General features: G+C 43.2%; 2 protein-coding genes across 2 annotated transcripts in view; one reads left to right on the top strand and one right to left on the bottom strand.

The window, feature by feature from the left end:
• Positions 1 to 25274, top strand: part of LOC126249643 (melanopsin-A) — a 485748-nt gene that overhangs the window by 358929 nt on the left and 101545 nt on the right. The window lies entirely within an intron of this gene.
• LOC126249644 (serine/arginine-rich splicing factor 1-like) overlaps positions 1 to 25274 on the bottom strand; it is an 83358-nt gene that overhangs the window by 57251 nt on the left and 833 nt on the right. Inside the window, exons 2-3 of the mRNA XM_049951322.1 lie at positions 8955 to 9009; positions 2384 to 2494 (exon numbers count right to left, since the gene is read on the bottom strand). Of these exons, the coding sequence (XP_049807279.1) occupies positions 2384 to 2494; positions 8955 to 9009 (166 nt within the window). The remainder of the gene's footprint in view (positions 1 to 2383; positions 2495 to 8954; positions 9010 to 25274) is intronic.

Below are 25274 nucleotides of genomic sequence, written 5' to 3'. Positions count from 1 at the left end.
TGTATGTTGGCGTCAGTAGAATCCTCTGCTTGCACAACATCTTCCGAATTTCGTCATTAAACGATGGTGGTTCTTTTCCATCCTTTACCCTCGTACTAGGCACATAGTTCTCCAGACTACGATTTACCGTCTGCTTGAACTTTGCTCATAATCCTCTTACGTCCATCTTACTGGAAATAAGTGGCGTCAGTTCACATTCGAAGTGAGATGCTAAGAAGTTCTTATCTGTACTATCTAGCAGAAAAACTCTACTAGCCTTCTTAATCGATTTAACTGATTTATTAATTTTCGCAACCATAGTTGCTAATATGACATCGTGATCGCTAATCCCCGTTTCTATAATGACATTGTCAATAAGTTTCCGGCCTACTTGTAGCTAAAAGGTCTCTACATAGGCGATGGATTGTGTGATTGCGCTGACTCCGTATAACTGATCGGAACGCACACACCGCTTCACAGCCGTGACATACGTCAGCGGAGGATGATCACATGATGGGCAGGTAGCAGTTCAACGCCATCTACATTGCTCCAACTCGACCACTCTATACTTTTAAGGGGATGACTACTACTTTCTCCGGTAGGCTAAATATCATCATTTCCAGAGGACAGGTTTCCCGTTCAGAGGTTTGGGACGATCAAGGAAACAGTTGGCAGTTGGCTTATACACAGCCCCGGGCAAGTATACATAATTCGTAATGAGGATCACGATGATAACCTCCTTCGCTCATATTTTATTGTAACTTCCTCCCTAACAGAGGCCGCCGTAACAGGCTACAGAGGTTGCATTTAACCGGCTAAATTCCTGGTGGTGGAAGAGGTTTTAATTATTAATGTTTTCTCGAAAGGAAAGGAGAGATGGTAGCGTAAAATTCCTGGTTATTAGAGCAAGTGCAAATTTTATGGCTCAAATCCCAAACTTCTGTGCCCTGTCTAATTGAATCAACGCTTATAACACTGTTAATTTTCATTCGTTTGCAGAATGCAAACACTACAATCGGAGGCTCGCCCTTTACTATTAAAGATCAGTAAAACTCTGTGCTAGTACTGCGTTTCAACTTTTTCCTTCCTTTTCACACTCATAACAATATAAATATAATACCTCCCAACAAAAGATCTCATGATAGTCACACACACTATACAAGTGTGTACTTAACAGCCCACTACATATAGGAGGAGGGACACTGCGCCGAACAGTAACGCGGAATTAAACGTACCTCAAAGTTGAAGTACGAGGGACAAAACGATTCTTATGAGGAAAAATATCTAAATTGCGCACAGATTACCCGTGAAATTCTGGGGTATATGGATCAAGTGCACTGTCTCATCCAGCCGTAATGAAATGTAAAGGCTGCACAGGCTTGGGTGATGCTGAGCGAGAAGTCCAGATCTTAAACCATTCACTTTCCACCCTTACAGAAAGCTGAAAGAACATTTGGAGAGGAAAGAGACTTTCCAACGCTGGGGACGTTCACACAGCTGTTCTTGAATGGCTCCTTGACCAAGAGGAGGATTCCTATAGGCGAGATATTGAACTATTGATAGAACTTTGCTACAGTTTCTTTCAGAGATCTGATGACTATGTTGATAAAATAGTGTCTTATATCTGTGTCACTTAGTCCCATTTCACCAAGAGAGGGAAAGAGAGAGAGAGAGAGAGAGAGAGAGAGAGAGAGAGAGAGAGAGAGAGAGAGAGAGATGTTATACATTGTGTGTGGCAGTTATGACATAGAACAGTTTCGTTCTAGAGGTACAGAACGACTGCGGGGAACTTGGTGGAGATGGTCATGAATGATTACCTGCTTCCATTGCTCAGGTCACTCATCAATACTTATGTGCTAACTCTCGTTCCGATGATAGCTCCTTCGAATCATGATGGCAGAATAAATTTTCGACACTAATAGCAATGTTGGCCAGCAATGTAAATAGCCCGAATAATTTATAACTCAAGGAAAAACTTCAAAAGAAAGTATTAAATGTAGTACGGACAATGACATTATTAAACGATTTAAGGTGTTTCCCACTTCATCACAAACTTCTACGCAGTATCTAATGGGGTGAACGGCCTGCTTAGAGCTACCGTAGTCTAATATCCCAAGCTAACATCAGGTTTCAGCTTCTTCCTTCCCTCCACTCCATCCTTACTCATAACAACACAAATAGATCTGTACACTTCACAAGGAGTCATTACAGTCACCCAAGCGATACAAACTTGACATTTCACCCACATTCCGAACAAGACAATGCCAAACCACTTCCGCTAAGGCCTTACCAAGAAACTCCAAGCAATTCCATTTTACTCTTAACCAGTGTTAGTGAGTAAGAGGCTTCCAATTTTTCACTTAATTGTAACAAGCAACACACTGCATTAGTTCCCTTAACTTACCGCAGGGCTGCCCATCTTCATCATTTTCTCGTGCCCTTCGTTGAAATTTTTCGTCGGTCAGAAGCTCTCCATAAAACTCAGCATCTTGTGTCCTTTCCGGCACTCCGTTCCCTGTGTGAAGAGTGGTGCTTAATTACTATCACCCAACTGCTGACAGAGGCTAAAGTAAGAGTCTGACAGCTGTATTGTCAAGGAGTCTAAAACAAGAGAAACAGTTTTTGCTTACTTTAGAAGCTATCAGAGAAAGAAATTATGCAAATACTGATGCAAAGCATAGTTCAATTAAAACAAGGTATTTTTTCAAACATCAAATACACAACACATTAAGCGAGAACAGCGAAACAACCGCAAACAAGCAACTATTTTTTTATTGTTCTATCGTAGATCTGCCGCATTGATCACTAACATGAAGTACGACATTTTCCTATGCTTACTGTGGGTTCGCAAAGAAGATATGTCGGTTATGGTGTTCGTGTTCCGCCAGTTAGCACTGTGTGACCTGTGACTTATCGTGTCTCTGCAGTCCTCAGGTTAAATAAGCTTCGTTGTCAGAAAAAATGCCTAATGCAAATTTCAGAGTGCATCCGCTGATCAGGTGCGAAATTCACAATAACACATTAATTTACCAAGGAAATTAACCAAACAGTCGTATGTTTTCAGAAACTGTTATTTTACCTACACGACCAGTTTCGTCATCTCATTAATGCCATCTTCAGGTCACTATTCACACCAAGCCAAGAGAATCAGGCACATTAATGCCTGCATAACTGGAGCCTCAATACATGGAGTTAGTGAATTTTTTTGTGAAAATAGATGCCGAAACTGGTCATGTAAATAAAATAACATCGTTTGAAAACATACTGCTATCTTGTGAATTTCCGTGGTAAATGTCTGACCGGTCGCTGTCCCGTATGTAACACATTAAGTTCCTTCATATGTCCTTTTTCCTCCAGGAAAGCAGTGCCATACACTAAGCTCAAATATTAGTACATTATAAAGTAACGATCTCTTCGGATACCTTCGATGTCACCTCACATTTTACGTGAGCAGTCGCCTTAACCGCTTCGGCTATCACGACACGATTTCCTTCCAGCCCAAATTTTCAACTTGTCGCACACTACACATGTACCATCCACCGTCCATTGTCGACATCGCCCGCAGCTTTACTCGATTCCCACCCGAATTCTGACGTAGTTTGCATACGCACTCAAGTTATCGTTACCGTCAAGGAGTATATATATTATTATATGTGTGTGTTCTGTCGGACATATCTGGACTGCTTTTTCATCCCCACCGCAACCGCTTTGATAGGTAGGTGGTTTTTATTCCCTCAGCGGTTCTTACCCCACAGAGGTTCTTTCCCAACAGTAAGTGATGTGTGCACCAATGTTGGTTTAAATCGGTCCAGTGGTTTAGCAGGAGATGTGGAACATACATACAATCATATATACTTTACATACGAGGACGTGCTGAAAAGTAATGCCTACGAATTTTTCATGTGAAAACTCTTAGAGCTTTTTAAATAAAACAAACGTTATTAACATTCACCATGTTTATTCTTCATATCTACGTATTTATTTCTCAATACAGTCATCCTGACAACGAAAATACAGAGTGTCCAGAAAAGGGCTCCCTGATTTCAAAATTAAATATCTCGAAAACAAAGATCGATAGAGGAATGCAGTAAACGGTATGTTTATTGTGAAAGCTGTAAGAAGTTTATACAGCAGTTTGAAATAATAGTTACAAAAGCTGCTAACAGATTAAGTGAAATAATCGCATGAAAATAATCTTTGCAAACAATCACATCACAATGTTTTCAAAATGTTCACCATTGGCACTACAGAGGTGGCGCAAACGAAGAATGAAATTCGCCATCACATTTCGTAGTGTCTCAACCGAAATGGATTCACATGCCACAGAGATCGCCGATTCAAGCTCGTCCAGCGTGGCGGGATGCTTCGGGTAGACCATGTCTTTCACTGTGCCCCACAAAAAAAAGTCACAGGGAGTCAAATCCGGCGAATATGGAGGCCAATTCATGCCTGCACCAGTAAATTTGGGATATTCCAAAGCAATTACACGATTCCCGAAGTATTCCTCAAGAAAGCGAAACACTTGTTCGGTCCGATGTGGTCGGGTTCCATCTTGCATAAACCATTCAGTACCTGTTCGATCCTCTAACGCTTGCTGTGTGGCGACAAATTGTTTCAAAATTGCAACGTAACGTGCACCAGTGACCGTTTCTCGAATGAAAAAAGAGCCAATAATGCCTCTGCTGCATACTGCAGCTCACACAGTAACTTTAGGAGAATACAGGGGTTTCGCTTCACACCAATATGGCTTTTCGGAACCCCAAAATCGCCAGTTCTGCTTATTCACGTATCCATTTAGGTGGAAGTGTGCTTCATCTGTAAACCAGATGCAGCCAACATCAAATCCTTCACTATCAATCATTGTGAGCATCTGATTAGCAAAGGGAACCCTTTGTTGCACAGCTCGTACGGGTAATGGCCTGGTGCGTTTGAATTTTGAATGGAAACATGTGTAGGCTCTTTCTCAGTATTTTCTGCGTGCTGGAACGCTTCAAACCAGTCTCAGATGCAATTCTACGGACGGATGACATTGGATTTCGCTGAATAATTCCAGAAACTGTGGCGATATTTTCAGGCGTAACTGCGGTTTGCTTGCGGCCAACATGCCCCGCTAGATCATTAGTTACGCTGCCTGTTCGTTGAAATTTTGCGAAGAGCATACGAATGGTTTTCGCATCGGGTCCTTTTGGAACATTAAATCGTGCTTGAAAACTTCGCCTTGTTGCCGTAGGACTCTCTTCTAACCTGTGGTACTCTAGCACCAGAAAAACGCGTTGTTCAATGGAGTACATGGTTTTAATCACTTCCTTCGGTACGCTAACCTCCTTTCACGTTTCAATAGTGGAACTGATCGCTCTGGGCTTCGGACCACTATTTATACTAGGCATTACGTATGGCGATTACAGCGCCATCTGTTAGCAGCTTTTGTAACTATTATTTCAAACTGCTGTATAAACTTCTTACAGCTTTCACAATAAACATACCGTTTACTGCATTCCTCTATCGATCTTTGTTTTCGAGATATTTAATTTTGAAATCAGGGAGTCCTTTTCTGGACACCCTGCATTTCTCCCAGCGAGAGACCAGTTTGTAGGCTTGCACTGTTTCATCACTGTCAAAGTGAAGTTCTTGAAGGTGCTCTTCAAGTTTTAGAAATAGATGAAAATCGAATGGGGCCAAGTCAGAAGTGCATGGAGGATAATCGGTGACACAGAACACAAGATGTCGAGCTGTAGCAGGTGTCGCAGTGTTCGTGTCTGGTCTCGCATAGGACTGTCATGCTGAAGAATAGGATACTCCATGTGTGGACGGCCTCTTCATATTCGAAACTCGATTACAGCACGCTGTGTCTCGCGCACCAACGTAGCTACGTTTCACACCACCATGTTACGCGCTACACTTCGGAGCACTCTAGCGGACTGCAAATACGTATACGTGAAGAACAGATGTGTATAGTGTTAATAACGTATGTTTTATTTAAAAAGCTTTAAGAGCTCTCACATAAAAGATTCAGAGGAATTATCTTTCAGCACGCCCTTGTACGTATATACATACATTTATTTTTATTAAATGGATGGATTATTTGACAGTAACTTCGTTTTCAGCTTATACTCTTTGAAAAGTCTATTTAACGCATCAGACTCTACATTCGTCTTACTGTTTGTAGAGGACCAGCCGGAAAGGGAATAAAATTAATTCAGCACTCAATTTTGTAGCCTACATCCATTAGACCAGCATGTGTGATACTGTATCTGAATTGTAAGTATAAAACACACACACAGACTTGCAAACGCTCGTATAATTAACAAGGCGATTTATTGATATGTCACTCTTCTTTCCCATGAACGCGTATCTTACTTCTCCACGATTGATTACATCAGTCATTCTTCAAGACGTCATACGTCTCGCATAGCGACATTAGCGACATGCACTATCTGAGCACTTCTATATAGTGCGTAACTGGTCACTACATGTCACTAGAGGCGGGTTCGCCAGTACAAAAATATAAAAGCAGGGAATATTGCGTTGTCAGAAAAGAAGCAGTAACAGTAGAAAGGGACGGTCAGGAGAGCTCACTGACCTCGAACGTTTACGAGGTGCATTCAAGTTCTAAGGCCTCCGATTTTTTTTCTCCGGACTGGAAAGAGATAGAAACATGCGCATTGTTTTAAAATGAGGCCGCGTTCATTGTCAATACATCCCAGAGATGGCAGCACCGTACGGCTGATGGAATTTTACCGCCAGCGGCGAGAATGAGAACTGTTTTAAATACTTAAAATGGCGACGTTTTCCTTACTTGAACAGCGTGCAATCATTCGTTTTCTGAATATGCATGGTGTGAAACCAATTGAAATTCATCGACAGTTGAAGGAGACATGTGGTGATGGAGTTATGGATGTGTAGAAAGTGCGTTCGTGGGTGCGACAGTTTAATGAAGGCAGAACATCGTGTGACAACAAACCGAAACAACCTCGGGCTCGCACAAGCCGGTCTGACGAGATGATCGAGAAAGTGGAGAGAACTGTTTTGGGGGATCGCCGAGTAACTGTTGAACAAATCGCCTCCAGAGTTGGCATTTCTGTGGGTTCTGTGCACACAATCCTGCATGACGACCTGAAAATGCAAAAGTGTCATCCAGGTGGGTGCCACGAATGCTGACAGACGACCACATGGCTGCCCGTGTGGCATGTTGCCAAGCAATGTTGACGTGCAACGACAGCATGAATGGGACTTTCTTTTCGTCGGTTGTGACAATGGATGAGACGTGGATGCCATTTTTCAATCCATAAAGCGCCAGTCAGCTCAATGGAAGCACACAGATTCACCGCCACCAAAAAAATTTCGGGTAACCATCAGTGCTCAAAAAATGATGGTGTCTATGTTCTGGGACAGCGAGGGCGCAATCCTTACCCATTGCATTCCAAAGGGCACTACGGTAACAGGTGCATCCTACGAAAATGTTTTGAAGAACAAATTCCTTCCTGCACTGAAACAAAAATGTCCGGGAAGGGCTGCGCGTGTGCTGTTTCACCAAGACAACGCACCCGCACATCGAGCTAACGTTACGCAACAGTTTCTTCGTGATAACAACTTTGAAGTGATTCCTCATGCTCCCTACTCACCTGACCTGGCTCCTAGTGACTTTTGGCTTTTTCCAACAATGAAAGACACTCTCCATGGCCGCACATTCACCAGCCGTGCTGCTGTTGCCTCAGCGATTTTCCAGTGGTCAAAACAGACTCCTAAAGAAGTCTTCGCCGCTGCCATGGAATCATGGCGTCAGCGTTGTGAAAAATGTATACGTCTGCAGGGCGATTACGTCGAGAAGTAACGCCAGTTTCATCGAGTTCGGGTGAGTAGTTAATTAGAAAAAAAATCGGAGGCCTTAGAACTTGAATGCACCTCGTACTAGTCGTTGAATGTCACCTGAGTAACAAGTCCATCAGGGACATTTCAAACCTTCTTAAGCTGCCCAGGTCGACTGTTGGGGGAACAGGTGCTGTCGATCATTGCCGAGGGTAATAGGAAAAATCGCACAAAATCAGCGGAAGGAATGACTCGTGAGTTCAAAAGGGTTACCAACAGTCCAGTGACAGTGTGTAGAGGGATACTAGGAAGGCGGTACAGTGGTCGAGCACCTCCTCGCAATGCTAAGCGAATCTTGAGGCGGTGTAAAGGGTGATGCCACTGGACAGTGGATGACTGGGAACGAGCTATTTGGAGTGATGAACCATGCTACACCCTCTGGCTGTTAGATGGAAGAGTTTGGGTTTGCCGAATTCCTGGAGGACGTTACCTGCCATCATGTGTAGTGTCAACAGTGATGTAGGGAGGAGGTGATGTTACAATAGGGGTGTGTTTTAAATGGTTCAGGCGTGGTTCCGCTACTGCGCTTATGAAAGCTATAAATCCGAAGGGATATGAACACATTTTGTATCATTGCGTACTGCGTACAGTAGAGGAACAGTTCGAAGGCTCTGATTGTATCATTATGACAATGCACCCTGTAATAAAGCAGCATCTGTGAGGCATTCGTTTGTGGACAACAACATTCCGGAAATAGACTAGCCCGTTCAGAGTCCCGACCTGAACCCAATGAAACACCTTTGGGATGAGTTGTAATGTGAATTTCGCTTCACACCCCAGCGTCAAACACCACTACCTTCTCTGACTTCGGTTCTTGAGGAATAATGTGCTGTCATTCCTGCACAGATATTCAGATACCTCATTGAAAGTGTGCCCAGCATAGTTCAAGCTGTCATGAAGGCGAACGACGGACACACCCCATATTAACGTCCAATAATAGGTGTCTGGATTTGTTTGATCAGATAGTGTGTTCATAATTGTACCAATTGTACCGATATATAACGCATAAAATTCGTTGCGAGTTGGTAAAGCCTAGACGCTGCGATTTTCATGTTGGCAACAATGGTGATATGGTGATCTATTTGACCAGTATTTCTAATTTATATTACCTGACTTTGTTTCTGCAACCAGGGAAGAACTGGTCGAAGTGTCTTCGCAGGTAGCCTGGAACATAGATCAACATCTTTGACAAAAGTTTCAGAAAAATAAATTTCGTACATCGTACATTTATCTTGGATGAAATTTCAGGATTGCACTGACTGTGATTAATTCTGGTTTCTTAGTTACTTCTAGATTTAAAATAGGAAGGTGTGGTTGTCGGTATTGCAGGTTTTTGTTTATTTGTAACGGCATACAAACTCCTTCGTCGCTCTCTCTCTCTCTCTCTCTCTCTCTCTCTCTCTCTCTCTCTCTGTCTCTCTCTCCCTGTGTGTGTGTGTATGTGTGTGTGTGTGTGTGTGTGTGTGAGAGAGAGAGAGAGAGAGAGAGAGAGAGAGAGAGAGAGAGAGAGAGACTCACCTAGAGAACTGGTGAGAGATACATCTACAGTAGATCGCTACGAAAAGTATTTAGAGAGACAGATATTAACAAAGTAAGTACATTGATTGTCTTGAAACAGATCCAACTACCCTGGCTCGCAGGACATTTTCTTGAAACGGGCGCCGCTTTGTAACATACGCTGTTCGTCCCTGCCGGTAGCGTCATTAGGTGCATGGCCCATCCTGGCTTTCACTCATTTATAGAGACTACCGATTGTTAATGCCACGTTCTTCGTTCTTCTTCCTTTCTTTCTCATCGGCCTCATGAGAAGGATTCACGCCAAAGTACGTTGTTCCAGATTCGTTGACGATGGTCATCAGTCCCCTAGAACTTAGAACTACTTAAACCTAAGGACATCACACACATCCATGCCCGAGGCAGGATTCGAACCTGCAACCGTAGCGGTGGCGCGGTTCCAGACTGTAGCACCTAGAACCGCTCGGCCACCCCGGCCGGCAATTTATAAAGAACTTGGCAGTATGATCTCATTTACCAGTATGACGTTGCGCCCCCTCTGCACTGGATGGATGCACTGATTCGACTGGGAAAGGTATCACAGAGCCGTTGTATCCTTTCCTGTGGCAAGATTGCCCGCAACTGCTCTAACTGGTCTTTGACATCCTGGATACTAGTATTATAAGGAAGTCGCCGTCTGAGCTGGTCCCATGCTTGCGGCAGATCTGGAAATCTTGCTGGTCACGGGAGTAGGTCTAACTCTACATCACACATACAGTTCATAGAGACACGCTCCTAGCGTTGACGGGCATTGTCCTGTTAGAAAATGGTAGCGTGGTGATATCCCGTGAGAGGTAACACATAAGGATACAGAGTGTTCGTGACACCTTTTGTGGCATCAGAGTTCCCAGTCACTACCACCCGTGACCTGAAGTCATACCTGATGGTTCCCCACACCGGACGCCAGGAGTAACACCGCTGAGCCCCTCCAACACAATATAAGAATGGCATCTGTCTCCAGGTCGCCGCCATACTCGGCGACGATGGTCACCCGTGGTAGCGCAGAACCGCGATTCATCGCTGAAAACAATGCGACGCCATTCATTGGCTGTCAATGCTTACCGGTCACGATAACACTTCAAACGCAGCCATTTGTGTTGTGTTAGCGGCAGCCTAAGTGTGGGATGGTAATTCCCTACTCCGGCTGCTGGTAGCCTCTGACCAATGATGCAGGATGACACAAAATTTTCCATGGACTGCATTACTTGCTGTCGAATGGAAACGCAGACGTCGTTGCGATGTGCTTTGTGCATAATACAGCGATCCTTCCTTGTGGTGGTCGGATGTGGTCGAACGGAAACCTTGTTGCGATTAGGCTGGTTTTCATGTTCCTATGGTGTTCAGCATCGGGCCACTGTCATAAACAAATGCCTCACAAGTCTGGGTACTGAACGATTCGACTAGCCGACCTATGGAGATCCACAACGAGGTATCTTTTAAACTTTGTCAGCTGTTGGTAACGCTGTCTCACACGAGCGCATGGCATCTCGGTGTCCTTCATAGTGATCACTCTGCAACTGACGCTCCCAATCCCATGACACACCCTACCAGCCCTGGTAACGACACTAAATACGAACAATAGTAACGTACTCTGGCGGTCATTCTACTTGTCACAGAGAATTGCCGCTATAATCGTTTACGTACCCGCCGACGGTGTGTATGTGTACGAAATTAAATTGACATTCGACTATGTCTTCTGGGTGCTTCGCTTTTTTTGTAAGGCAGTCTATTTGCATTTCCTAGGTCTGATCTATTCATTACATTGTATAAGCAACCCCCCCCCCTCCCCTGCTTTTCCAGTACGCTCAACCTCATAGGGAACACAATGTGTAAAGAGAGGTGTCACTACGGGCAAATTGAGAATTTTGTACGTGAAGCTACAACTTATTGTTTATTAGAAGTATCATTTCCTAGCCCACTGCAAGTTGGGCAACTTGAATTATCAGAAGATGGTAATCTATTTGTTACAACGCTACTAACTACATAGCAATTCCCATATCTCACACAGTAACGGCTGTCCGTAACCACAAAAAGAGAAAAGTTCATGTTCCATGTGATGCAGGTCGCGTTTTCTCCAGGTGCCCCAATATAGTGAACGCTACTCCTAACTATAGAGCTCCTTACCTTTCAGGAGCGCAACACAGCTACAAGAGGGGATCCTCACTGAATCTTCTACGTTGGACTACTTCCACTGTGTTTCTGATTTCCCCAGGGAATCTTCATCATATTTTCTTCAGTTTATGATTTTGTTCATAGCTGTAGTTCAGCAGCTGCAGAATATTTCCACAAAGATAAAAAGTGAACAAACTAAAGGTAAAAAAACCTGAGTGTCTTGTTCAGTTGACGACAAACTTTTTATCTTTGTGGATTTTCTTCAGTTTTGTGACAGACGACTACACTGTGCCCAATAACCAGATCTTCCAAACTGTTCATGGTCAAGGTTCACGGTCATGCAGAATTTTTTTGAAGTGCATCATATTCGCTGTTGACTGTAGAAATTATTTATTTCGCTATCGCAGTTTCGTCCTTTGGGCCATTTTCAAGTGGTACTGCAAGATTTGGGTTCAGCACATGTCCGACTTTAAAATCCTCCTACATGTGTTGAAGCAAAATATTTTACAGTACCACTTCAAATTGGCCCACAGGCCGAAACTGCAATAGCGAAGTAAACAATTTCTACAATCACCAGCGAATATGACGTCTTTTAAAAAAAAGATCTTCCAAAGGTTAGAATCCCAACTACGCAATTCTAATGTAAAAGCCGCTTATACGGACTCGCTCAACCTTAATCGCGAACATCTAGACTGCGCTTTTTATTTCTAGCATACATTTCTATACCATGTAAAATCACCTTACGAGCTTCTAAAAGTTCGAATGAATTTATGCTGTAGTTCTGACTATCAAGACCACCGTTCTGCATCTTAGTAATGAAAAGGGAAACTTTACTGTGGGGAAATATGGCCTTCAAAAGTCCAAATCAACTTTACTTATACACCAAATTTCTCTGGAGACTTGCAGTTCATGGTCGTCTACAAGAGACATTATAACAACTCTGGTCTATCAAAAGGTAACAGAAATGGGAGAGTCAGGCTGTCTTCTGTGCTTGGACCCAATATAAGTAGATAACACTGGATATCAGCTCACCATGAGATACGGCTCAAACTTATAAGCTGCCATGGAATAAAACGAACAGAGTATTCTAATCGGTTATAAAATGTTGTCTTACGTTATTGTGAGATGCCTATTTGATATTGAAATGTAGGATAATGTCAGCGTCACTCTAGATGATCATGTAGAACCAGTCATAACTGTGGATGTGACACTCATAAAGGCGAGCAGCCCAAGCACACTTCAGATTCTGCTTCCCACAAAAGAAGTATGCTGTTATAGCCATTTCCTCTTGACGCAAGGAGTCCTGTCAACATTTCTCAAAAAATCTCACAGTAGGTTTTCTAGACATTGGAAATTACAAAAAAAAAAAAAATGGTTCTGAGCACTATGCGACTTAACATCTATGGTCATCAGTCCCCTAGAACTTAGAACTACCTAAACCTAACTAACCTAAGGACATCACACACATCCATGCCCGAGGCAGGATTCGAACCTGCGACCGTAGCGGTCACGCGGTTCCAAACTGAAGCGCCTAGAACCGCACGGCCACACCGGCCGGCTTGAAATTACACATCAGAGTCCCTTCCAGAGAATTGAAGCGACAACTATTAATTTCAAGTATATCGGAAAAAAAGGATCGACCATGGCGTTTAGTTAATAATCCTACCTGATGCATTAAGTGATTAACGCAGTTACGTGAAATCCAAACTTCCTTTAATGGCTCTGCCTTATACGAGTCCGGTTTTACTCCTGCATCGGCACCAAACAGTGAGGATACAATAAAATACTCAGCAATATTTTTCGATGTTACTTTGTTCAAATTAAATTTTTAAAAGTACGGAACTGTCTCTGTAACTGAAGACAGAAGAGAAGAGCTATGAGGTCTCGTGTGCGTAGTCTAAATTTTATCGTTGATGTTTAAGAGCGGATTTAGTGAATGCGGATCTTAACAACATTGTTTACTTAATAAGAAACGGATAAGGAATACAAGGGTAAAACCTTTTGTCATTGTCGAAATCGCCAGAAACAGAACATTAGCAAAATTGAGGTGAGAAACGGCCACGGGGCATTTAAGTAAATAATCCGGCATTCGTCTGTAGTGGTTCAGAGAAATCGTGGAAGACGTAAATGGGAACGGACCGACGTGGAGGCAAGTCCAGTATCTTTCCCATGTACTACTCCAGTAATTAATTTTTTTCAAAAAATAACAACGGTTATTTTTCGTTGTACGGGAATGAGGTTGAACGGCGAAAATGTGATATACGCTTATTTTAAAACTGATAATCTGGTAGACATATTACTAGACTTTTTTCTTACTAAAAAATAATTTCCACCCGTCGGCTGTGAATTAAATAATTCCCAGTAGAGGAAGTTTCTAGGAATCCTACATGAGTCGTATAATTAATTGCTTTAGTTGGAACTTCCAAAAATGAATTGCGTACGTGGTGGGTAACACAGGTATAAGAGCCTTTATACTTCTGCTTTCATGTAGGTAATATTAAAGCGAAATATGCGCATAAGGGACTCCACAAAAATAACATTTTCGTCAGAATATCCAAGCGTTTCATATTTCAACGCTACATTACCGTATGTATATTTATCTACATCTCTTACGTAGTTTTTTTTTTAGGAGTGTCGGGTGAGAGGGGGGTTGGCAGTCAACCTTCTAACTGGTTTCATGCGATCTACCAAGACTTCCTCTCCTGTACCAATCTTTTCATCTAAAAATAGCACGAAGTTTTCCATTATTTGTTGTATATTTCAACCTATGTCTTCCCTTACAATTACTGCCCTATAAGGCCTCCACTAATACTATGTAAGTTATTCCCTGAGGCCTCAACACATAACATCCTAAGTAAGAGCCCTTTAAATTATGAATCAGCTAGATAACTCACTCATTCACCCTAATACTCAAAATTAGCTGTTGAAAAAAACTGGTGTATGACGAACTGATTCATTTCCTCTAATAGCTTAACACGAACATGAGTTTTTTTTTCCTGTATGCTATTACATTATCATATAACTAGCTCGCTCGGTGGAGTCTCAGCAACGTACAGATGTGTGGGAACTCAGAGCGAATTACGTTACAACCGAAACGTCTGAAAGTTTGCTATTCGTATGACACTGGCGAACCAGCTTGCTCCTGTCGGATTATTGGAGCAGGGACTTGGTGTGTTTTTGAACAGAAGGAATGACGAAAGCCACGTGGACCATAACTTAGCTGCCTGACCCGTCGGTATGTTAGCATGCGATACCAGAGGAGGGAATTACCAAGATCAAATACTAACGTGAACATAATGGCTGCCAAGTTTCACTTGGAACTTTCATAGTACACGTATTCACTGCTGTGTTCGTGGAGATAAAAACAGATCATTTCTATTGCATCATCCTACCGTTCGTTTGAAACGAAAGAGGGAAGATTAACTCGTAACGTCTTGTTGACTATTAGAGCACTAGAGAGGAAGTATAACTTTACCTTTATAAAGAAGCCAGAGGGAACCAGCCGAGTCATTATCGAAAGAAACGGTGGGTAAATAAACTGAAAATATTTCAGGAAACAACTAAAATCATAATTCAAAATAGCCGGGCGGCGAAATGAACCACCCTTTGTCAGAATCCGAGCCCATCCTCTTAACTATTGCGCCACTTAACTCACTGACTAATTTTAATGCTATACGATAGTCGCACGAAATATGAAACTACCGGCCGGCCGAAGTGGCCGTGCGGTTAAAGGCGCTGCAGTCTGGAGCCGCAAGACCGCTACGGTCGCAGGTTCGAATCCTGCCTCGGGCATGGATGTTTGTGATGTCCTTAGGTTAGTTAGGTTTAACTAGTTCTAAGTTCTAGGGGACTAATAACCTCAGCAGTTGAGTCCTATAGTGCTCAGAGCCATTTGAACCAATATGAAACTACCAATGATGACTACGCATTTACCTAAGACATTCAGTTTCTTTCTACCTCTTTACTCCACTACTGACGATTGTCAACATCAACTTCGACGTAATCATACATTAATATACAATACGATCAGTACACTTTATTTTCTTAGTGTTGAGATCTAAGCACAATATTTCTGCATATCGTGCAAGAGGGGAAATATTATCGTGTCTCCTCTGCATCGATTCAGACAAAATACACAAAAAGATACAGCGCAAAGATCGTAAAATGTTTTAAGCATTTGTTGTTGTTGTTGTGGTGGTGGTGGTGGTGGTGGTGGTGGTAGTGGTGGTGGTCCTCAATCCGAAGACTGGTTTGGTGCAGCTCTCTGTGCTACTCTATCCTGTGTAAACCTTTTCATCTCCGAATAACTACTACAACCTACATCCTTTTAAAACTCTTCACTGTATTCATCTCTTGGTCTCCCTATTCGACTTTTACCTGCAGGAATTTTCTCCACTACTAATTTGATGATCGTTTGATGTCTCAGAATGTGTCCTGTCAAGCACTCCCTATTTTACTCAAGTTAGGCCACAAATTTCTTTTCTGCCCAATTCTGTTCAGTTTTTTCTCATTAGTTACATGATCTGCTCATATAATCTTCAGCCTACTCTCTTCTTGTCTCACCTGTCTATACCCCACTTTTTCTTTCCACACAGGGCTAAACTCCAGACATATATCTCCAGGGAAGACTTTCTAACACTTAAATCTATATTCGTTGTTAACAAATGTCTGTTCTTCAGAAACGGTTTCCTTGCCATTGTCAGTCTATATTTCATATCCTCCCTACTTCGGCCATAATCAGCTATTTTGCTACCCAAATAGCAAAACTCATCTACTACGTTTATTGTCGCGTTTCATAATGTAATTAAGCATTTGCAAAAGCTATAATGTTCATATTGACCTTCATTTTTCCTCACCTTTTACGGAAACTGCGTATTTGGGAGAACTGATTTGCACTGCATTATTTGTGGTGTCGGAGAAGTATGACCCACTCCAATATTTTCGAAACGGATGATAAGATACCATTTGGCCCGTAGTTTTTGGGATACCTATGATCTTTGGTTGGTTTGGGTATAGCAATGACCTTGATATGCTTCCACTGGACGGCTGGGGTGGCCGAGCGGTTTTAGGCGCTACAGTCTGGAACTGCGCGACCGCTGCGGTCGCAGGTTCGAATCCTGCCTCGGGCATGGATGTGTGTGATGTCCTTAGGTTAGTTAGGTTTAAGTAGTTCTAAGTTCTAGGGCACTGATGACCTCAGAAGTTAAGTCCCATAGTGCTCAGAGCCATTTGCTTCCACTGACTGGGAAAATGCCTGAGTTTTAACACTGAATTAATGAGACTGTAAAATTTTACCATGAGTGAGAAGTGTGGGCTCTGTCGTAGGGTGAGTAGTGGGTTACGATGTGAGACTTGTTCAAAGTATTTTCATTGGGGGGAATGCAGTGAGGAAGCCAGTGGGCATTCTAGCGAGATCCTCTCCTGGGAATGGAGAATCTGTAGTAGAAATAAGTTGATAGAGGAGCAGGAGCGTAAGATCTGTGCCCTTCAGGTGCAGTTACAACGCGCCAAGGAGGAACTAGAAGGTTGAGGAGGGTGAATGGTGGTGGGGAATGGGAACTGGCATTTGGCAAGAAGGTAGCTAGGAAGAGGAGGTATTCAGACAGTTATACTTTGCGTATATGCAATAGATTTAACCAACTGTCAGAGTTGAGTGGAGCCTCGTGTAGCTGTACATGTAGGGAACATGCAGCAGTCCTCAGCAGTTAGGGGCCTAGGTCAGTTGCAAAGTCTAACAGAAAGAAGAAGGTTCTGCTGCTAGGTAGTTCGCACGGTAGAGGTGTGGGCCAGCAGTTGCAGCAAGTGTTGGGGAGTGAGTACCGGGTCACCAGCATTGTGAAGCCTAGAGCAGGGTTGGCTCAGGTGACTGACAGCATAGGGGAGTTATGTAGGAATTTTACGAAGGAGGATCAAGCAGTGATAGTGGGTGGAGCAGGAAACAGTGTTCATAGGGACGGGGAATAATATGTAGGAGATGACCTGGTAAAATAGCTACTCAAACTTGTTGCGCTAATGCGCATTTGGTGCAACAGTTTCAGCGTCATGATGGGCCTCGTCTTAATGCGGCTCTTAGGCGCGTTAACATGGGGCTGGGGAGGGCGCTGATGGCAGAGGGCATAAGTCACATCTCAGTGGTGCCAATTGGGTCTATAACTAGATCAGGATTCACTAGGCATGGCCTCCACATCCATAGGTAGGGGAAGGTTCAAATGGTTCAAATGGCTCGGAGCACTATGGGACTTAACATTTGAGGTCATCAGTCCCCTAGAACTCAGAACTACTTAAACCTAAATAACCTAAGGACTTCACACACATCCATGCCCGAGGCAGGATTCGAACCTGCGACCGTAGCGTTCGCGTGGTTCCAGACTAAAGCGCCTAGAACCGCTCGACCACACCGACCGGCAAGATTTCACTAACGAAAAGTATTAGTTCAGGAACTTTGTTCCTTACGTTGTTTGCATTCCAGGAAATGATTTTAAAGTTTTCCACTGCTACGTTGTTCATCATTTAAGGATTGTTGGTCAGTAGATGTAATAAGATTTCCGATATTCACTTATTTTGTGGTGAACAGATGACTGTTGCTAGACTTCTACAGAGCCAGTTTAAGAGGTCTTTTCCTCTGGAATGAGCTAACATTTGTAAAATATTTATTAGATTAGGTATGGCTTTGTGATAATCTCTGCGAGGAGGCGTTGAAGTATGTAACAGTTACGGAGAACTCAAGTTTACCAGTAGAAGGTGCTGGTTAGCTGAATGTTTCCGGAGAGTGCCTTTCGTTATGTCGGCATATGATGTATACCTCCTGGAGAATGAGGTGTAACGCGGCTGGACAGCCGGAAAGGGCGTGTCTTGTTTGGCAATAGCAGCTGTTTATGGCAGCAGGGATGGCTCCTGCTGCGCGAATGTGTTTACTTGGCGGTGCTGGCGCTAGCGTAGTTGCTGGTAAGCAACGCAACCTTTGTATGACGCGGTATGGCTTCCGCCACAGCTAAAACAAAAGGTTGGAGAGTCTCTGAGATTTTTATAGTCTGAAATGAGCTAATTTTGAGCGCACTTTACACAACGCGGTTCCATATTGCAATGTATTAATCAATGATTAAATCTTTGACACCTATGACAAAGTTTGGGAACATGTGATCTTCCACAGTTAGACCTGAAATGCGAAAAATGGTTAAATGACTCTGAGCACTATGGGACTTAACTTCTGAGGTCATCAGTCCACTAGAACTTAGAACTATTTAAACCTAACTAACCTAAGGACATTACACACATCCATGCCCGAGGCAGGGTTCGAACCTGCGACCGTAGCGGTCGCGCGGTTCCTGACTGTAGCGCCTAGAACCGCTCGGCCACACCGGGCGAGCTGAAGTGCTACATAACTTTTGCAGCTTTAGCAAAACGAGTTAATATTACTAAGAACAAGGGATATGGTCGTTTGTCATATGGCGAAAGCATTTTTACTACAGAACTTTTTTGATATCCTTGGTTCGTATAATCGTTTTGGTGAGCCAGTGGTGTCGGTGTGAGGAGGCATAATGGTGCATGAGCGTACTAATCTCCAGACCTTTGAAAATATTACACTCACCCGTAATGCTTCACTGTACTCCTTGCCTATGTCTGCCTTCTCAAAGATGCATTCGGCCCTGACCGCATTTTCTTGTATGACAATGCGCGACCGCATCCAACAGTACAGGTAGAGGACCTCTTGGAGCGAAAGGATATTATACGAATTGACTGGACTGCCCTTTCCCCCGACTTAAATCCCATCGAACACGTGTGGAATGAGTTGGTGAGATCTACTGCAGGATGTCCACATGCACCAATGACCATCCAGCAGTTTTCAAACGCGCCAGTTAAGGAATGGGACGCCCTACTATAAGACTGCTTAGCCACCTTGTGGCCAGCATGGGAGCATGCTGCAGAGCATGCATTGCTGTCACCACGTCCCGTGTTTTGTAATGCCAAGGGGACAATCATAAATCGTGGTGACTTCAGTGTAATAATTTTCTTCGAATAAAATTGCCATTTCTGTTTGTCTCTATGCGTATTTCTTTCACTTACTTGCTGCATCATACGGTAGTTCTTTCTATGTGTGGTAAAAGTATCATCGAGCTATGTTATTTGGCGGTGACGCATCATGCGAAAGTTACTTTCATCCTTAAGTTTTGCACACCAGTGTATATCGACCCTCGTGGTTTTTCTGGAGGTAAACAAGTTTTTGGTTGGTCCACTGCAGAAGATCAGTGAACTTTTTGTAACCGAGAATGTCTAGACGGACGGCGCTCATAACAGCCGAGGCCAGCTGTGTGTGTAATCCCACCCAGCACTGACGGACATAATACAGCGCCCTATCATATGTGGTGCTCCCAAACTCCGATGCGATATTTGTTGAAAATAACAGCCGCTAAAAAAATCTTAAGTTAACATCAGCTGCTTTATATGTCTGGTAAATAAGAAAATAGAGAAACTATCAATATCACACTTACTATGAATTGTTTAAATTACTGAATACAAACGAGTAAGATATTTTACACAGAGTACTGATCTAATAGTGTGGCCTGCGTTTCGTGTCATGTATCTGAGAACAAATTTTCACTTACGAGATGGAGGAGAGAGGATATTTGGGCTAGTCGATAATATGAGATGTATCGCTTGAGGTTTGGTGCAGGAGAGGATGTGACTGAGAGTATGGTAAGATAATCATTTTTGCTCTTTGCGTAGTAGCCTTTAACCGTGAAAATGATCAGTGATACTTAAAGTACTCCACAGTAAAATGCTTGAGCCTTCCACATAAGTACTATAACAATTCCGTTAAATTTCGGTTACACGTTAAATCATTCAAATTTGAAGGTTGTTGATTCAACTAAATAATTAGGGATTGCAATTACGAACAACTAAAATTTGAACAATCACACTTAAGTTTTTTAGGGAAGCTGAACCGAATAGTACGCCTCATTGACAGTACCCTTAGATGATGTCTACTCTACGCTTGTACTTCCTCTTCTGGGGTACTGCTGCGCGATTTGGAATCTTTACCAGGAAGGATTGATAAAGTATATTGATAAAGCTCAAAGAAGAGCTACTTTGTATTTTCGCGAAACAGGGGAGAAATGGTTCAAATGGCTCTGAGCACTATGGGACTTAACATCAGAGGTCATCAGTCCCCTAGAACTTAGAACTACTTAAACCTAACTAACCTAAGAACATCACACACGTCCATGCCCGAGGCAGGATTCGAACCTGCGACCGTAGCAGTCGTGCGGTTCCAGACTGAAGCGCCTAGAACCGCTCGGACACTGCGGCCGGCCAGGGGAGAAAGTTTAAATGATATGATAAGCAAATTGGAGTGGCAATCATTAAAACAGAGGCCTTTTCCGTTGCGGCGAGATCTTTCCAGAAAATTTCAGTCCCAAACTTTCTGTTCCGAATGCGGGAATATTTTGTTAACCTCCATCTACATAGGAAGAAATGCCCATAGTGATAAAATAAAAGAAACAAAGTCACAAATTTTTTTCCACGTGTTACTCGATAGAGCAACGATCGAGAAAAAGCCCGAAGTGGTTCTACGTAACCTCTGCCAAGCACCAAGTGTAAATTGCGCACTAGTTGTGTGGGTGAACAAGAGGTATTCGCTATTTTATCGGAGTTTTTACCGGCTGTCGTTGACTATAACAGATAACCGAAAAAGGGTGAAACGAACGACTGATGACTAAGAAATGTATAACAGATGAAAGTAACAAGACAGACTCGTACATATTTTTGGTTTTTCTTAAATCACTGTAGTCATTATGTAAGCGGAAAGGGGAAATGATATTAACAGTACTTTCGTGTGGCAGTTCATTTTGCCACAGTGCATTCTTGATGGTGGGTTGTTTGTCTGACTAACTCTTCCTTGTCTGAAATTAACGTTACAACTCTGATTTGTGTGGTTATTCCTTAGTCCCATAGGAGACAAAAGGTCTTCGTATGGCAAATACTTCATCCAAATTATGTTGAGTTCCCCTAAAAATTACAACCAAAGTGGCATCCACTGGATTCAAACAAAAAAAAAATGAAACGTCTTCTCGAGGACTGGAAGGACGAACCGCAGCACTGTCTTTGCCAGTGAAATAGTTTCGCAAAAGGGCGGTTAGTATGTTGGATTGCTGTTTGTCAACCTCAGTTTCGGTTATATGGGACCAACAATTTTTAGAATTTTCTGCCAGATCTGTAGATAGAATTTTACTATGAAATTCATTGAAAGCTTCAAGCATAACTCTCCTTACGCTGATATTGGCGTCGTTCAGTTTTTTTTCTTCTAAGTTTTGGCAATGTTTATGTCGCTATGCCTTCGTAGCAGCTTTTTAAAACGGCTGTCAAACGACGACGTGTCTTTGCCACTCCTTACAATTTTGCTCGGCAAATGCCGTACCTCTCTAAGGCGTATTATCTTTGACCATTTATACTCAATACTTCTGGTTTCAGAGGTGTTTGATGGTGACTGCTCAGGTAGTTTGAAATCTGTTTCTTGTTGCACTTACTAAATGAAATTACCTTCCTACCTTTCTTTACTTTCCTATTTACATTTCTAGTTATTGATGTTAAATATCATTATGAGCAATAATTTCCTGTACTACGTTAGCAGAGTGGAAAAGTTCGGGTATGTTTATAACCACGAAAATTTAGACATTATCTTCACAGATCGATTCTCTGATTAGCTAATCAAGGTAATTTTATGATAAGTCATTTGAAACAATTTCCCTGTCCCATTTACCATGCAATCGCTTAAATCTCCCAGTCAATGGCTCGCAACTTGGAATCCACCTTATACTATAACACGTAACCTTCTCCATGTTTTCCCTCCACAACTGTTTTTGAGACAGGCGGTCTATAAAAGCGCCCGACTGCCATGTTTGGCCGACTTTTGACACTTACCTTCACAGAAATTATTTCGTGTTCAGATTCTGTACTAACCTTACGATATGTTATTGTATTGTTTACGCCGGCCGCGGTGGTCTAGCGGTTCTAGGCGCTCAGTCTGGAGCCGCGCGACTGCTACGGTCGCAGGTTCGAATCCTGCCTCGGGCATGGATGTGTGTGATGTCCTTAGGTTAGTTAGGTTTAAGTAGTTCTAAGTTCTAGGGGACTGATGACCATAGATGTTAAGTCCCATAGTGCTCAGAGCCATTTTTTTTTTTTATTGTTTACGGTTGAATACAGATCTCCATCACCGGCGCCCAATCTGTCATGCTATATACATTCCAATTGTAATCTAGAATTTCATCGAGTTTTCTGCCCCTAGAAATATGTGGGCATTATTACCGCTCATAAATTATAGTATTAGTTCTGGAACATTTCCATAGACCCTCCTGGAATTAGATAATACTATAATAACATTCTAAATCTGCCATCTGCTATGACTAACATTACTCACTGCAATTAATGGGGCTCATATACTGCATACACTTCCCTCTCTGAAATCAGAATGTAACTAATCGGACAGGTGGAAAGATTTTTCTATCCCAAAAGCTCGCATATCCACTCCTTATAGCCGCCTCATGTGTGTAGTGCATGTCTGACCTTTAAGAAGTGTGCTGCAGTTCTTCACCGGCAACCGAGGTCCAGAAATCCACTTGCAAAATCACCACAGAATCGCCTCTGCCTCTGGTTTATGGTTCTACCCGGTTCCAAGTCAGATGACCGCAATCGTTACTGGGAACAATGCTGCAAAATGATACTGGTCTTCCTCCAACGGCCTGTATGAAACAAGGCTGCTCTCTGAACCCAAGCGACAGGTGTCATTCTCACCGACAGGAGCCACAATTCTCAGGCAGATGCACCCAGTGCGTTGAATAACAGCGGACAGAACTCGCCCCACGTCTCAGATGAGATACACCGGCAAGAAGAGTGGACGCTGGCCTTTCTCCCGACCTGCCTAATATTTCCCTAATACTCCGTCTCTACCTAAGTTGGAGCACCCGTGACCTGAAAACCTACCCGCCGCGTTTGTCTGGACCTTTAAGGAAGATCGGCCCCAGTTTCAACAGGTGAAGCATCCAATGCTGGCTCAGATATACTTTCAGCAGTGGGCTAGACCTCAGACCTGTTTTAAGCCGTAAGGAGCAGCCGTCCAGCCACGGCCCACTTTTTCCTCCCATCCAGAGATTCGTGACCTTCCTACAGTTCGCCATTCACAATCTGGCGGACCCACCAAGTCAGGTGTATCGGAAGATGTTGCGGCATCAGAGATCATACAATTTTCGCCCCATGTGACTCGACGCCACAGCAGCTCTGCCTGAAGCCTGTCAACCGAGACCAACTCAGCTTTCAACGCCTTTTGCACAGCAGCTAATTTCCCCAGCATCCGTACACAACCGGCGTAATCCCTATCCATCTTTATCCTCGTTACTCTATACAATGAGACGTACAGGGTGGTCAGAATCAGTCTGAAAAGCTTGTAAGTGTGTTGCCAGCTAGGCTGTGCTGAGAAATAAATGTTAAGAAAAAGTTCTATATGTTGCTCCGCTTACGAGTTACTTAGCATCGAAGTTAGCCAGTCATGCCATTACGCGGGCAAATTCTTCGTTTGGTGCACTAAAACCGAACAAAAGAACGATACAAAAATTAGACATGGGACCGTAGTAAGGATTGCATCCGAGCCAAACGCTGAGCAGTCTCGTACGCTATCATCCATGCCACGTAGACCAACTGACACTAATTGTATTCGGATGGGAATGTTTATGGCCACCCGGTATAACGCTAACCCAAGCAGCCGCTTGGTGTAACAAAATGAATACTACTGTCATGCTGCTTCTTTCTGTCATTACGCTGGATATGCACTACAAATGCTTTAAAATACGCAGACACTTAGAAAAAGCTAATAAAAAGTAGTCAACACAGATAGATACCATAATATTCAGCTCTTCACAGAAGCAAACGCACGGCTGATTGCCGCGAGGGATTAGCCGAGCGATCAAAGGCGCTGCAGTCATGGCCTGTGCGGCTGATCCCGGCGGAGGTTCGAGTCCTCCCTCGGGCATGGGCGTGTGTGTTTGTCCTTAGGATAATTTAGGTTAAGTAGTGTGTAAGCTTAGGGACTGATGACCTTAGCAGTTAAGTCCCATAAGATTTCGCACACATTTGAACATTTTTTGCAGGGCTGATTCGGGAACATTTTTCCACACAAGCGGCTCATGATTTGTCGCTCCCCACCCCCTTTCTTCCCTCGTACACTTTCCCGCGTGTCAGTTTTCGCTACTAATTGTGGTACACACTGTGTACATACATTGCACTTTGGCCCCCTTCTCAGCTTGACACCTCGGGCGACCGCTACTAATTGTGGAACGTCCTGTGTAGCAATCTTACACTTGTGGCGCCTTTGGCACCCTTCTCAGCTGGGCGCCCCAAACGGCGTCTTGTGTCGCTTGGGCCTTAAACTGGCCACGAGCACGTAGAAAAACAATAAATTAAATGCTGTGTAGAAATAGGTAGCGCAACTGCGGCCTGCGCGTGCTCTCGCAGCCGCAGCTGGAGCCCTGTGTTAAGGATATTATGAGACTCATCGTTGGGGATAATATTATCGTGGGATTGTTTAGGAAACGATCCATAGCTGGGCATTTTGAAGGAAAAGGCGGGGAGAGTATGATGAGTAAAATATAGACAGAGTTAATCTAGCTACTTGTATATTTGTGAAAGACGTACGTGACTATATCTTAAACAGTTAAATGGGTAAAAACGAATGGGAAAAAAAGGAACATGTAATGTCGGTACGTTTCTGTGAG

This window comes from Schistocerca nitens, chromosome 3 (assembly GCF_023898315.1).
Source record: "Schistocerca nitens isolate TAMUIC-IGC-003100 chromosome 3, iqSchNite1.1, whole genome shotgun sequence".
NCBI classification, from domain to species: Eukaryota; Metazoa; Arthropoda; class Insecta; order Orthoptera; family Acrididae; genus Schistocerca; species Schistocerca nitens.
Note: the sequence above shows the minus strand (reverse complement) of the source record. Positions and strands in the feature narration are given on the sequence as shown.